General features: G+C 53.2%; 1 protein-coding gene across 1 annotated transcript; it reads right to left on the bottom strand.

Moving 5' to 3' along the window:
• Positions 1–585: 585 nt before the first annotated feature.
• On the bottom strand, positions 586–13,779 carry SPINT1 (serine peptidase inhibitor, Kunitz type 1). The gene is made up of 11 exons (XM_084776387.1): positions 13,508–13,779; positions 12,841–13,383; positions 4,526–4,653; positions 4,176–4,314; positions 3,911–4,081; positions 3,524–3,550; positions 3,112–3,237; positions 2,940–2,990; positions 1,937–2,107; positions 1,719–1,766; positions 586–1,322 (listed from the first exon to the last, which is right to left on the bottom strand). Exons 2-11 carry the CDS (start codon positions 13,295–13,297, stop codon positions 1,123–1,125), a joined length of 1,518 nt encoding a protein of 505 aa, XP_084632513.1. The 5' UTR covers positions 13,298–13,383; positions 13,508–13,779; the 3' UTR covers positions 586–1,122.
• Positions 13,780–14,419: the final 640 nt, after the last annotated feature.

Raw genomic sequence — 14,419 nt, forward strand, 5'->3', positions numbered from 1 at the left:
TTTTTGGCACCTCCAAGTGGCTTGAGCCCTGGGGAGGAGTGGTGTACCTCAACTAGCAGCTAAAGGCAGGGACTTAAGTGAGCCTGGGGAGGGGCTGCATTTCTGTGAAGAAGCCACAGGCTCTCAGATGGGCAGGGAGGGGGCCCATGTCTGGTAACATGGAAGTGACTGCCAGGGTTCAGTTAAACCTCACCCCACCTGAGAAGGTCTGGTGATGGCCACCAAAAGAAACGCTGCACAGCAACTTACTCCCATGGCGCTCCACTCTGGAGGTCAAAGGTGACACTTTTCTCCACCCTGAGGAGCCTGGGCAGTTTCAGGAGAGGTGGGAAAACCTGCTGAACAGGGTGGCCAAAGGCTGAACCGGTTGGACAGGACAGACCAATCGCACCCCCCTCCCCCCACCAACCCGACAGAGCAGGGATGAGGAGACAGTTCAGTGGTCCAGCACCTGCCAAGCATACCTGGGCGTTCTGCATCTCAGCATTGGGAACAAAGACAACTGGGGTGGGGACCTGGCAGGTGGAGGAGGGGGGGCGGGGGGAGGAGGGGGACAGGGGAGGAACTAAAAAAAAAAACCCAACATTTTTATTTTTTAATTTAATGTCATTTTGTGGTGCTGTGTAGAGCACTTTGGGTACCGTGCATGCTCTACCACTGAGCTATGACCCTGGTCCCCCCCCAAAGCACATTATTTATAAGCACAAACTACAAAGAGACATCCTTCAGTGTTGGACTGTACGGAGTGCAAAGACAGTGTGGAAAGCAGAGTTGCAGCCTCTAGCCTGACATCACTCTAGGTCCTAGTTTCGCTGGATGGGGACAGGCAGCTTTGAACAGGACACAAAACACCAACTTCCTCCGGCTTCCAGGCAGGCAGGTCCTTCTATGTACAGTACTTTCGGCTCAAGGCTGCTCTGCTCCTCCCAGACCCTCGGGCCTTCTCCAGTACTGGCCTGAGTGCAGCTGAGACAACTCCAAGAGGCCCAGAGATCTGGCTTCTGAGACAGAGTTAAGGGCGCCCAGGAAGCGGGCAGGCAGAGTCCGGACCCCAAGTTCTCCCAGGTTCCAGCCTCGGTCTTGGCAGGCAGGACCTGGTGAGCCTGCTAACAAGTCCCAGGCTCAGAGGGGCTGGGTTGTGTGATTATACACCAGGTGCTCCGTATCCTCGGTGGTAGAAACAGTGGAGCTGGCTGGGGTGGGAGGCGCGTAGTGACTGTGGAAGTCCTTTCTCTGGTTCTTGAAGAAACAGTAGCCCAGGATAGCTATGACCACTATGATACAGATGACCAGGAGTACAGCAATGGCCACCTCCACAGAGCCTGGGGGAAGAAGGAGAGAATATGGTCTTCCCAAGGCCTGTCCGGTTCTGATGCCTACCACTCGCACGCTATGGAATGAACAAAAACCACAGATGTCATGTGTAGAAGCAGACCGACACCCAGCTCAGACCTCCGGAATAGCTTCTGGAAGCATCGAGGCTGGCAGTTGGCAGGCCATTCACCGTACCTCTCCCTTTTGCCTATGTCAGGGCTCACTACTCAATGGTGCCCTCTGGGTAACCTCAGGATCATTCTCAACGTGGCTTGGGCATTCACAGGTAATCATGTGTTGCCAGTTCCTGAACTGGTGACAGGACAGACCAGGTGGTTTGGGCATTCACAGGTAATCATGTGTTGCCAGTTCCTGAACAGGTGACAGGACAGACCAGGGCTTACCTCCACTGGAAATGGAGCTTTCCCTCCGCAGACCAAACACATCCTTCTCTGCAAAGTGACATGAAGAAACCAGTCAGCACTAAGTCCTCAGACTCAGCTGTTCCAGTGCCACAACCCCCTGTCGCCCTCTCCCACGGCCACTGAAGCCACTTAGCAGAGTGACTAGCGCGGGCCTAGCTGAATCTTCCCCTTCACCCTGCCACTGCCACTCGGCTCACTGGAGATGCCACGACAGGACTCAAGGCACTGCTGTTCCTCCTCAAAGTTGTTCTTGTTGCCATAGCAACCACCATAGGTGAAGCGGGCACAGCGTTCACTGAATGGGTTGTAATACCAGCGTGGGATGTTCTCCTGGCAGAGCCCCGTGTCTGGCAGTTCCGCACAGTATCCTGTAGTAAGGGAGCAAAGGGACGGCATGTGAGCCCACGGAGCCATCCTGCCGCCTCCCTTCAGGCCCCACGTGACTACAGCTCAACATCCCTTACCCCAGGCTGAGGGCAGCTGTGGCTTCATGGTTGGGGGGGTCACAACATGACAAACTGTATTAAAGGGCTGTTAAGTTTTCTGGTTTTTGAGGCTAGAGTTTCTTTGTGTAGCCCTGGCTGTCCAGGAACTTACTCTATAGACAAGACTGGCCTTGAACTCAGAACTGCCTGCCTCTGCCCGGGATTCAAGGCATGTGCCATCACGCCTGGCTAGTTTTTTTCTCTAATACAGGATCTCATTGTGTATCACGGCTGGCTTTGAATTCTCTGTTTAGCAGAGGTTGACCTTGAACTTGTGATCCTCCTGACATAAGCCATCATTACCAGACCATTATCTTTATTTTTAGTACGTGTTATATTTGCATAATGGGCATTTTTGTTCCCTCTCCTCCCCCTGCCCCAGTGGTGGTAGGACACAAACACAGTTTCTTGCTAGGTGGGTGCTCTACTAAGCCCCATCCCAATTCTTGGTGCCCAATGTGTCAAGTCATGTATGACAGCGCTATGAAATTTCCTGAACACATATGATTTAGCGATACATTCAATGAGGCTACAGTAGTGGAGACAACCAGACAACGGGTGACTAGTGGTGGCTGAGGAAAGGCTGCCGAGAAAGCACAACAGGAGAGCCTAGGAGGTGCTGGCTGTGTCGCAGCCTACACACCCAGCAAACCTCTGTCAGTGGTGACAGAGGAACGGGGCGGGGGGTGGGGGTGGGGGTGGGGGTTACCCTCACCTTTGTCACTGAGGAAGTGGATACTCTGAAGCTCCTCGAAGCCACTGGTGTCTGCAAAGGTGAAAGGTCAGAGCCTGGGGCCCAACACGGGGAACCCAGAGGCACAGAGGAGAGCTGTTGGGGTGGGGCTGGGGCGGGTGGAGAGATCCCCTTCTCTTGTTCCCCAGCTTACACTTTTCACAGGTGGCCTCGTCGGAGCCATCAGGGCAGTCTGCGGTGTCATCGCACTCCAGGAAGCCGTCAATGCAGCAGCCGTTGCTGCAGCGGAACTGGGTGGCGTGGCAGCTTCCAGAGCAGACTGGGTGAGGGTGAAGTGAACGGAGCTCAGGCAGAGGGCGGGGACTGAGGGGCCAGCAGCTACCCGGCTCTCTCTACCATAAGCCCATTTGTCACCAGCCCCAGCCCCTCCTGTATGTAACCTGGGCAGATCCTGACAGGAAGCTGCTGGCTCTGAAGGGTTAGGTGTCTGGGTATTATGGGGGTGGTGGGAGCTGAGCCAACGCAGGTTAGTGCGGGGTGGGGTCGCCATATGGGCTGAAGACCAAGACAGGGGCAGGAAATAGGGCCAGAAAAGTAAAACCCACCTGGATGGTGCCTTTTAGGTGAAATTCCTAGGGGAGAAAACAGAGGAATAATTGGGGGCATGGCCAGACTCCTAACAATGATGAGATAATGGGGCACCGCATCCCAGTTCCCCGACTAGTAAAACTACCCATCCTGATGCTGGGCAGCGGTGGTGGCGCACGCCTTTAATCCCAGCACTTGGGAGGCAGAGGCAGGCAGATCAATGTGAGTTTGAGGCCAGCCTGGTCTATAAAGGGAGTCCAGGACAGCCAAGGCTACACAGAGAAACCCTGTCTCGAAAAACCAAAGGAAGAAAGAAAGAAAAAAAAAACCCAAACAACAACAAAAAAACCTACCCACCCTGAGCAAAGTCACCCGAGCCCCAAAGCTGCCTCTCAGCCACCCACCCTGCACATCCTTGCAGGCTAGCATGCACTCTTCTTCCCGAAGGTAGTTGTTTTTATTGCCCAGGCAACCTCCGTAGGTGAAACTCTTGCAGATCTGTTCCTTGGGGTCGTAGTACCAGCGTGGGAAGGAACCCCGGCAGCGGCCCACCTTGTAGGATGCGAGGCAGAAATCTAGGCAGAGGAGAGCTTGTGAGTTCGGGCTAGAGTGTCATCAGTGGAGGGAGGCAGGGAGGGGGGCTCCGGGCACCTCACGCCCACCAGTCACCTTCCGTCTGCTTGGCAGTTAGCACAGTGATGGTCAGGTTGGCTGTGTCCTCTGGCTGGTCTGAGTCAGCTCTTGTCAGCTGGAACATGTAGGTCCCTTCCTTAAGTCCCCACAGCTCCACTTCGTCCGGATGGTTTCTCTGTACACAAAGACTGCTCATGAAGCCTGGACATTTCCATCATGTTCTCGGACTACCCCCAGGGCCCCCCGGGAGAGCACAGGGCCTCAATATCAAACGAACCCTGATCTTCTCTCTAGCCAACACCAAACGAGCCAGTGGTTGGCCTACAGCCCAGGAAGGAGTCCCAGGAAGCTGTGGGGAAGGTCAGGGGTCCAGCGCAGTGTCTCACCTTGACTCTGATATCTTTGTCACCTTGCAGTAGGTGCCATACTGTGCTGTCTGCGTCTCTCAGTACCAGGGGTTTCTGCAGCTGTACCTTCAAGTCTATGCCCACCCAGGTTCGAGGGATCTGGGACCCTGAGAGAAAAGGAAGTAAAAAGTCAACTGTCAGTGGGTGGACTAAGGCTCTTTTGGTAAACAAAGGGGTGACGGCCATCCTAGGACTCAGAAGTCTTCGCAGGCACAAAGAGGGCTCTCAACAAAGCCAGCACCTTGCTCTCTATGTAGTCACATTATGATTAGTGTATTGTCTGAAGCAAGTAACTGAATACTATGTTCTACCTGATCTGGCTTAGGAAAAATGTTACATGTGTACATGCATGCATGCGTGTACATAAACACTGGGAGCGGGGAGGAGATCTAAATCTGCTTTTTATTTTCCACAAATAAGAAAGTCCTTGTGCTGACTATTTAAAATTTTTCTTTAAAGGGGCTGGAGAGATGACTCAGAGGTTAAGAGCACTGTCTGCTCTTCCAGAGGTCCTGAGTTCAATTCCCTGGCTCACAACCATCTATAATGAGATCTATTTCCCTCCTCTGGCAGACATGTGTACATGCAGGAAGAATGTTGTGAACATAATAAATAAATACATAAATAAATAAATTTTTCTTTAAAAGAAGAAAAGAATGGGGCTGGAGAGATGGCTCAGAGGTTAAGAACGCTGTCTGCTCTTCCAGAGGTCCTGAGTTCAATTCCCAGCAACCACATGGTGGCTCACAACCATCTGTAATGTGATCCCGATGCCCTCTTCTGGCCTGCAGGTGTACACGTAGGCAGAACACTGTATTCTTAATAATAAATAAATAAAATCTTAAAAAAAAAAAAAGAAAAGAATGACTTTTGAAATTTTTCTTTAAAAGCCAAACCAAAAAGAAAAAAAATGTGATGAAAAAGCCATCGTTCATGCTGGGCGGTGGTGGCGCACGCCTTTAATCCCAGCACTCGAGAGGCAGAGGCAGGAGGATCTACAAAGTGAGTCCAGGACAGCCAGGGCTACACAGAGAAACCCTGTCTCGAAAAAACAGAACAAAACAAAACAAAAAAGCCACGATTCGTCTGATAGAGCTCCACTGGTAGGCTGCTTGCCTGACACTGACACATACCTGGACTAGACTTCCTAGTGCTAAATAAAACCAGGATCGAGATGGGCACAGTGGCATACACCTGTAATCCCAGTACCCAGGAGGTGGAGGCAGGAGGATCAGATGGTTGTTCTAGGATACGTAGCAAGTTTGAACTCAGCCTAGGCTGCATAAACCTAGATTTTGAAAACAAAACAAAACAAAACAAAACAAAAATCCAGGTGCTTGGGGGTAGGGTGGCCCTGGGAGATGGCTCAGTAGTTAAGAGCACTGGTTCTACCGGGCATGGTGGCGCATGCCTAGGTGGATCTCTGTGAGTTCAAGACCAGCCTGGTCTGCAAAGGCTACACAGAGAAATCCTGTCTTAAAAAAAAAAAAAAAAAGACCACTGGTTCTTAACCCACATGGTGGCTCAGGACTCCGTTACAGGTTTTTTGATGCCCTCTTGTGGCCTCCATGGGCACCAGGCACTCAAGTGGTACACGGCATACTGGTGACACATAACACTCACACACAACAAGCGAAACAAACAAAAGGCATCACTCCTCGCTGGCCTGAACTATGCTGAGAAGCCAACCTGGAAAGAGGCCTTCGGCAGTGTGCTAGGGGAAACAGCACAAATGGCCCTGGTGCTGCGTGGTGAGGAATCCTGGGACAGGGTGCCTCTGCCATCAGCTCCAAAGGGTTTCCAGGAGCCACAACTTTCCTGGACCCAACAGCTTGAGCTTAAGGATTCCTTCACCTAAGTGTTAGGGGTCATGTCAGAGAGATAAGTGCAGAGCTGGATTCCAGGGGGGAAAAATGGGTTGAACTGACATTGTAAGAAACAGAAGTAGCCAGGTGTGGTGGCGCACGCCTTTAATCCCAGCACTGGGGAGGCAGAGGCAGGCAGATAGATGTGAGTTCCAGGCCAGCCTGGTCTAGAAATAAAAAAAATGTAACCTTGGTTACGGGGAAGAACAGGGAACATCTGTGAAATAATCCACACGTGCAAGTTGCAAATCACCAAACTTATTAAATCAATTAAGGGCACAGTGAGTCCTTTACTTAGGGTGTTTGGAGTTATGGTTAAAAAAAAAAAAAAAACAAGAAACTGTGCTAAAGAGTTGGCTCAGTACGTAAAGGGTTCACCATGGAAGCAGGAGTTCAAATCCTCAGCATCCATTAGAAAAGAGGCACAGTAGGTTTTCCAATGTGTAATCCTGACACCAGAAGCAAGGACAAGACCATCTCTGGATCTCAATGGCCACAGAATCAATGAGGTGCAGTCTCTGAAAAAGACCCTGTTTCAAAAAAAGCCAGAGCTGGAGAGATGGCTCAGAGGTTGGGAACACTGGCTGTTCTTCCAGAGGACCCAAGTCCAATTCCCAGCACCCATGTGACAGCTCACAGCTGTCTGTAACTCCAGTTCCAGGGGATCTGGCACCCTCCTACAGACATACATGCAGGCAAAATAAATAGATCTTTAAAAGGAAAAACAAAAGTGAAGCCAGGTGTCGTGGCAAATGTCTCTAATCCCAGCACTCCAGAGGCAGAGACAGGTGGATCTCTGTGAGTCTGAGGCCAGTCTGAGCTACAAAGTGAGACCCCCATCTCAAAAAGCAAAACAAACGACACAAGACAGGGAATAATTGAGGAAAAGACTTGCTACCCACCTCTGCCTCTACCTGCAGATGTGCACCTAAATACACATGTACGTATACATACACCACACACACAAACACACTAAAGTAACAACAACAGAAAGAAAGAAACTGCAAAGCTATTTCTGTGGGCAACTCTGAGAGAGAAACCTCAGAGTTTTCTGGGTGCTAAGTCAGGTTGCTTGGATACACCAGGAGTGATGGCCAAACATTAAACAGTGATACAGGAAGAAAGCAGACCGCGGCTGTGAGCAGTGGACTGGAGATGGAAGCCCGGGCACCCTAGCTCTTGACCTCTGTAACGCACAATGAGGTCCAGGAGTCCTGTGGGAGGGGCCTAGCGTACTGTTGCTCTGCATCAGCATTTAAACATTTGATAGGATGAGTTTGTGTGGAGCAGGAAGGCTGGCAGGTGATGCGGGCCCGAGGTTCAGGAAGGATGTAACAGGAGGGGTCTGAGTCACAGGGCAGCCAAAGAAAGTAAAGAAAGAAGAGAGAAAACTCCTGTGGACAGACACGCCCTGCTTCTTATGAAAGGCCCTGGAAATGGGGAAGGGAGGCCCAGGGCTAAGCAGAAGAGCAAGGAGACTAAGAAAGAGGTCGTCAAAGTTGTTTTGGTTCAGTCACAGAAAAGCTGAATTTGAGGCAAGACCACCCCCCCACACACACACACACACACCAGAGAGGCCAGGGCTAGAGACACAGAGACAAACTTGGAGATGTACTAATAAAGCTGCAGTGAGCGTGGACACCACAGCAGGCTACATGGGGGTTAGCATGAGTGGGCAGAGACGAGGCTCACCGTCTGTCCTCATTTTAAATGGATAAAGGGCGGGAGGGGGGGGGTAAGGAAACCTTTTTTGTGGGAATCATATAGGATAAAATCTGTGGGGCAGGAGGGGCAGTTCAGCAGCAGCGTGTTCACCTAGCACACGGCGCTGGCCCCGGGCTTGCTCTGCAGCAGTGTGGGGGTTGGGTGTGTGTCTGCAAGTTGGTTTTGGTTTTTGGTTTTTGAAGACAAGGTTTCTCTGTGTAGCCTTGGCTGTCCTGGACTCACTTTGTAGATCAGGCTGGCCTCCAACTCACAGCAATCCACCTGCCTCTGCCTCCCAAGTGCTGGGATTAAAGGCGCCCGGCTCGGTGTCTGCAAATCGTAACAAAGCCTTGCCTTTATTTCTGTGTTGCCTATGGCTGCTTGCCCGTTGCCATATCAGAGTGGTCGGCACACCTACTATGTTGTGTATGGCACAGAGAGCCTGAAATGCTTAACATTTAGACCACCTACCCTCATAACCCCCCACAACCCCGTTACGGCTGCATCTTCACTGACTGGATGGGAAAATTGACACCTGACTCAGTTTTTATCCAACACAGGCATAAGGAACTGAACTCTGGCACCATGATTCAGTTTCTAAATGTTAAAAAAAAAAAGTGAGATTTGAAGCCAGATCTGTGTGTCTCCACTGCTCATACTCTATCTAAAATGCCATTTTTGAGCCAGTAAGATGGCTCACCGGGGGGGGGGGGGGGGGGGGGGGGGGGACGGACACGGCACCTGCCACCAAGCATGACTTGAGTTTGATCCCCTGGACCTCACGGGGGCAAGTGAGAACAGATGTCAAAAGAAAACAAACAAACAAACAAACCCGAACACCCCAGAGTTCCTTAAAGGGAAGGCATGGTTTCAGTAGAGTCGGGGAAGGGCAGAGTCTCACTGAAACTTAGCCCAGGCTGGGCTCTCAGACTTGAAAACCTCAGCCTCCCCAGGGCTGAGACTACAGATCTGAGCTATCATGTCGGGCCAAGGGAAAGTATTTAGGTTCATTTCCTTCCTAACCCATACTGCCTTAGGGTCTAGTATCATTACCTTACACTTATTTGTGTGTTTAGTGTGCATATGTTGTGCATGTGTGTGGGCATGGGCAGGCCAAGGCACGTGTGTGGCGGTCCCAGGACAACCTCTGGGGCTCAGCTCCCGCCCTCTGTGGCACGGGCTCCGGAGAACAAGCTCACGCTGCCAGGCTTGGTGGCAAGCATCTTTACCCGCTGGGCTATCTGGCCAGCATGGTTTTTATTATTACTCAAATAACATCACAGCATTCAATTAAAAGATGTGCTGACACACTCTCAAGTTGTTTCCCATTCTTCATTATTATAAATAATCCTAGCTGGCAAGCTATTGCACAAATGTATATGTCAAGCCTGCAAGTAAAACTGTGCGTAGAGGTGCCTCTACAGAGGGCTGTGGCGCACGCCTTTAGTCCCAGCACTGGGGAGGCAGAGACAGGGGGATCACTTTGAGCTCGAGGCCAGCCTGGTCTACAAAGTGAATCCAGGACAGCCAAGGCTATACAGAGAGATCTCAAAAAAAAAAAAAAAACACCAAAAAGATGGGGGGGGGAGAAAAAAAAAGGAAAAAAAGTACTCCAAGAGCACAGAGATGAGGATGGCTGCAGGGGGCTGAGTCACATCAGAGATGAGAAGACTTCGTGACAAGGTAACGGATGAGAGCGACAAGGACTCACAGGAACACATGCCAAATAGTAGTAAGACCTACAATCTGAGAAAATGGGACCTAGGTTCCAGGGACTTAGGGAAAAGAATGCAGGGTTGGCTGGGCCCAGTGTCACAGGTCTGTGTAATTCCAACTACTGGAAAGACAGAGGCAGGAGGATCTAAATTCAAGAGCTATGTGGGCTACCACGCTAGCTCAATGTCGGCCTAATGGGAGCCTGTCTCAAAGCTTTACAAAAAGGGCTGGGGACGTGGCTTGCGGGGGCAGGGGGAGCCTTGCTCAACATGCAAGGCTCGAGGTTAGATTTAGGGTGAAAGACAGGGCAGGAGGGGGAAAAGGACCAGAGAGAAAGCAGGGAATGTGAAGGACACAAAAAGGCAGGGAAGCAAGAAGGCAAAAGAGGAACCGAGTGGTCACCTGGAACAATGCGGACCAGGAGGAACCTGTTTTCACTGTTCCAAAAGCTACCAGCTGTTGGAAAGAGGAAAGCAGATGACAAGCCCCACCCATCCACCCCCTGCCCCACTAAGTGGAAGTGGCAGGAGCAGTCGTGTCCCCCCCCCATCCCATCCCCCCCCATCCCGTGTCCTGCCCCCCTGCTTATCTGCTCTCACTAAGCAAGACCAAGGGGCAAATGCCCTACCCTACCTACCACTCCCTTCTTCCTACCCTCAAGAGAGCAAAGGGCTGGAACGGCAATAAAACCAGGCCTCAGGACATATCCAGGGAAATGCAGATTCCACCTCCTAAGCCGACAGGCGTGGTGGAGGTGCACAGGTACATGAGATAAAAGGACCAAGTACTGGCCTGGAATCAGACCTGACCAGCACAGGCTGGGAAAAGGGATCAAAGCCACCTGTTCTGGGAAGATTCAATCAATCGTCACAGGAATCAATGGCTTAGATATCCTGACACGTCCCCTCTAGTCTACCAGCCAGCCCTGACTGACAGTGGGGCCACTGACACACAGAAGTGTCCCTACTTCCTAAAGTACCGTAACATCCTGAGATGGCCCAGAACGACCTGAAGTGCACACAACCCGAGCCCTACCCAGCTCCGTAAGTGTGCCAGGAAATCCCCACTCCATCCTATCTCATATCAGACGGGCCATTTCTGGGGGTTTCCGAAAGAGGAAGGCCAGCCCTAGGACTGAGTGGCCTAAATCCAGAGGCTCCGCTCTGGCCCTGGAACAGGACTCCAGGAAGAGTAGAAAGGCACCACAACCAATAGGAGTCATCACCACCTACACTGACGCTGCTTCCTTGTAGAACAGGCTCCAGCCCAGACCAAAGGAGACTCCATGGACCAGCCTAGCCCACAGAGAGCATCCCTCACTTCCCAGAATCCCCACCTCAGGCCTTCCCAGAGACCAAGGAGAGCTGTTGGGAGGTTAGCACGAAGAGCAGACCCTTAGTCTGCAACAGGTACAAGGTCAGAAAATAAATAAATAAATAAAAAGATAGGAGACGAAGATCCCTGCTGCACTGGCTCTGTTCCCTGCAAAAACTACCAGCTATGGCTTTGGTTCTGTTAGCTGCTGGGTGGTAAGACTTGAGTGACAGGGGTTCTACGAGAGAGGTGGTCTCATGCGAAACAACACCACTTTTGGATTAGACCCCTAGGCTTACCGTTTAGGGATGTTATCCTAGGCAAATTATTCTTTGTTTGTTTGCTTTTTGAGTCAAAGTTTCTCTATATAGCCTTGGCTGTCGTGGAACTCACTCTGTAGACCAGGCTGGCCTCGAACTTACAGAGATCTGCCTGCCTCTGCCTCCCAAGTGCTGGGATTAAAGGTCTGCTCCACCTAGGGCCCCCCTGCCCCCCCCCCCAGCTTCTGTTTGTTTTTCAAGACAGGGTTTCTCTGCCTAGCCTTGGATGTCCTGGAACTAACTCTGTAGACCAAGCTGGCCTCGGACTCAAGAGGTCCACCTGCCTCTGTCTCCAGAGTGCTGGGATCAAGGGCATGCGCTACTTCGCCAGCTATGGGCAAATGATTTAACACAGGAGGCTCGGTTACCTACTCTGCAGAGCAGACACGAGTAGCACCTGCGGCTGGAGAAGGGACAGGGACTCACACAACGAGTAAAACATGAAGAGCCAGCAGAAGTTATGGCCGGGACCCCCCTTCCTGTCGGGGAGCCCCACCTGGCAGAAAGGACCAGGCAGGGAGAATGATGGGTGAGCCAGGCCGCTCCAGCCCTGCTCGCAGTCCCGGGTCTGCCGGCTCAGTCAGTGCGAAGACTAAGGGGGAGGATCCTCCCTTGTTCCCCATTTTGCCTCTTTCATCCTTGGAAGTAAACAAGGCGGACAGACGGCTAGGCTGCTGCATCCTAAGCAGGGACAGCCCTGCTTGGCTCACGAGGACAGGCGCGCACACCTGCCAGGGCAGCTGACATCCTTCTACCAGATACAAATACCAGCAGGTTGACTCACCCAGCGGCCCTCCTCACGCCTCACCAGAGAGCCTCTAGGAGGCCGTACCCACAACACTGTCCCTTTCCCTCAGGAACACCTCTGCCCCCGAGTCTGTTCTTTATTGTCTGGGGCCTGGCTGTGCCATTGGCCCACCTGCAAAAGGCCAATCTAGATTCCCAGGGCGGTGACACTAACCTTGTCCTTTATCCAGACATCGGAGGAGACCATGGTCAGGCTCATTGGTCAAGGCCTTAAAGTGCCCAAGACATTGCTTGGCCACAGAGCCTTTCTAGTCACTTGTCCGCACCAACATTCCCTGACTCACACTATCAGGGACAGACGTAGGGACAACCTAGAGAGTCACATCATTCTCTCATAGGCACAGCCCGGGCCAGGTCTTCTTCAGCCCATCTGTAACCAACCCTGAACATCCTTAGTTCAGGAGCCAGAACCTGGGCCCCGGGATGCCGTCCCTCACCCGCCTCCTCCCCGTTGGTTACTAAATATTGCCTACTTCAAAGGGCGCTCCTCCCCAACTCCTTTTTTTTGTTGTCTCTTCGACAAGACTCCATAACCTGCCTATCCCTTCAGGCCGGCAACCTTCCTCACCTCCAAAGCCTCGAGTCCGCAGCTCGCGGTAGGAGTGGTAAAGGTCCTGAGTAAGATAGTTGATAAAGCCTTCCTTCGGAGCGAACTTGCACACGAAGTTTTGCTCGTACAGGCAGTTCATGAGGAAACAGGCAGAGATGGCGTCCTCGCCGCCGTCCGGCTGCAGCTCCACCAGCGCCAGGTTGCAGTCCTGGGTGGTGCAGCAGGCACGCACGCAGTCCCAGCCGCGGCGCACGGTCGGGGAGCCCAGGAAGGTGGCCCCGTTGCTGACCGAAGCTTCGGTGTCCAGCACAAAAGCTGGCACCCCGCTAGTAAAGCGGCTCAAGCAGGCGGCTCCCCCGGGAAGCTCAGCGGGTGCGGAGGGCAGCTCGGTCTCAGTACCCTGGAGACCAAGCGCGCAAAGGAGCCACACGCCGACCGTAGAGATATTGGCCTGAGCCAGGCGGCGGCCGGCCATCGTGCTCCCAGGGGCCGTCGCCCTCCTCCCCAGGGCGGGGGTCACCTTCACAGTACGGGCCTCTGGGTTCCGAGGGTGCTTGTGACCTGAGAGGGGAGGAGACAGAGGAAACACACCTGATCAGCTCCGATAGGGGCGCGGGGCACTGGGAGCGAGGAGGCGCACACCGACCAATCCACCCACGCACACTCCGAGGACCCGATCGCCGACCTCGGGCAGAACACGGCTCGGGAGCTCGCGTACCCCGACACTGAACGGACGGCTGCCGAACATGCTCCGAGCCCGATGGGCCTCCGCCTACCGGAGCCTACCTCCGCCCGGGCTACCTGCGCAGGTGAACGGGGTGGAGCTGCAGAAGATCCCGCCCGGCTTCCGCCCGGCTCCCGGTGCGCGGAAGACTTGCTGCCTCCTCCCCCCGGCTCGTCTAGTTTCTGGTGAAACTGAGTCAGAGCGGCCGGGGCGGGACGGACATTAACCCCTGCGCCGCCGGCCCCGCCTACGCCGGTTGCACTCCCACCCACCCTGCCCAGCAGAACTTCCGGCTGGACCCGCCAGGTGGCTCCGCCACCCCAGACCCAACCACAGCACCCTTGGTATCTGGACGCCCGGCGGCGTGGGTGAGGCTCGCCTGCCCTGGAGGCGGCTCTACACTGGCTCCACAGAGTCCAGCCACTCGTTGGGTCCCAGAGTACCACCAGAAGGGCATCCTAAAAGCCCACACTGGGCCCCGACGCCACACTGCGAGGTGGCTCGGATGCGGCTGCCTCGGGCCTCCCTTTCCGGTTTGAGCCGGTCTTTTCTGCCCTTGGCAGAAGGCATTTGGGAAGGGGTTGGAGAAGAAACGTCGAGGAAAGCTTATGCAAACGATTTCGCTGCCAGTGTCCTGCCCTCGGGACATCATTTCCAGTTTCCCAGTAGGAAGAGAACCCCAAAGCTGGGTAGGCTGCGTTTGTGAAAACCAACTCCTGCACTGGTGCAGCTCAGAACAGCCCTTCCGTTCTCCCTGAGCTGAGCAACAGGTGATTCCTGGAGTCCTGGCTTCCCTGTTTCACCCACAGAAGTTCATTCCCTTCTTCTGCCTCACTTCCTAACTGTTGGGATTACCGAGAGAAGTCACTACAT

This window comes from Acomys minous, assembly GCF_964271855.1.
Source record: "Acomys minous genome assembly, chromosome: 3".
NCBI classification, from domain to species: domain Eukaryota; kingdom Metazoa; phylum Chordata; class Mammalia; order Rodentia; family Muridae; genus Acomys; species Acomys minous.

Excerpts from the sequence above, each read along its gene's own strand:
- SPINT1 (XM_084776387.1), bottom strand. The coding sequence starts at position 13,297 with ATGGCCGGCCGCCGCCTGGCTCAGGCCAATATCTCTACGGTCGGCGTG. Across the intron at positions 4,082-4,175 it reads AACTGCCAAGCAGACGGAAG|ATTTCTGCCTCGCATCCTAC; the intron begins GTGACTGGTGGG and ends TCCTCTGCCTAG. Across the intron at positions 3,238-3,523 it reads ACCTAAAAGGCACCATCCAG|TCTGCTCTGGAAGCTGCCAC; the intron begins GTGGGTTTTACT and ends ACCCTCACCCAG.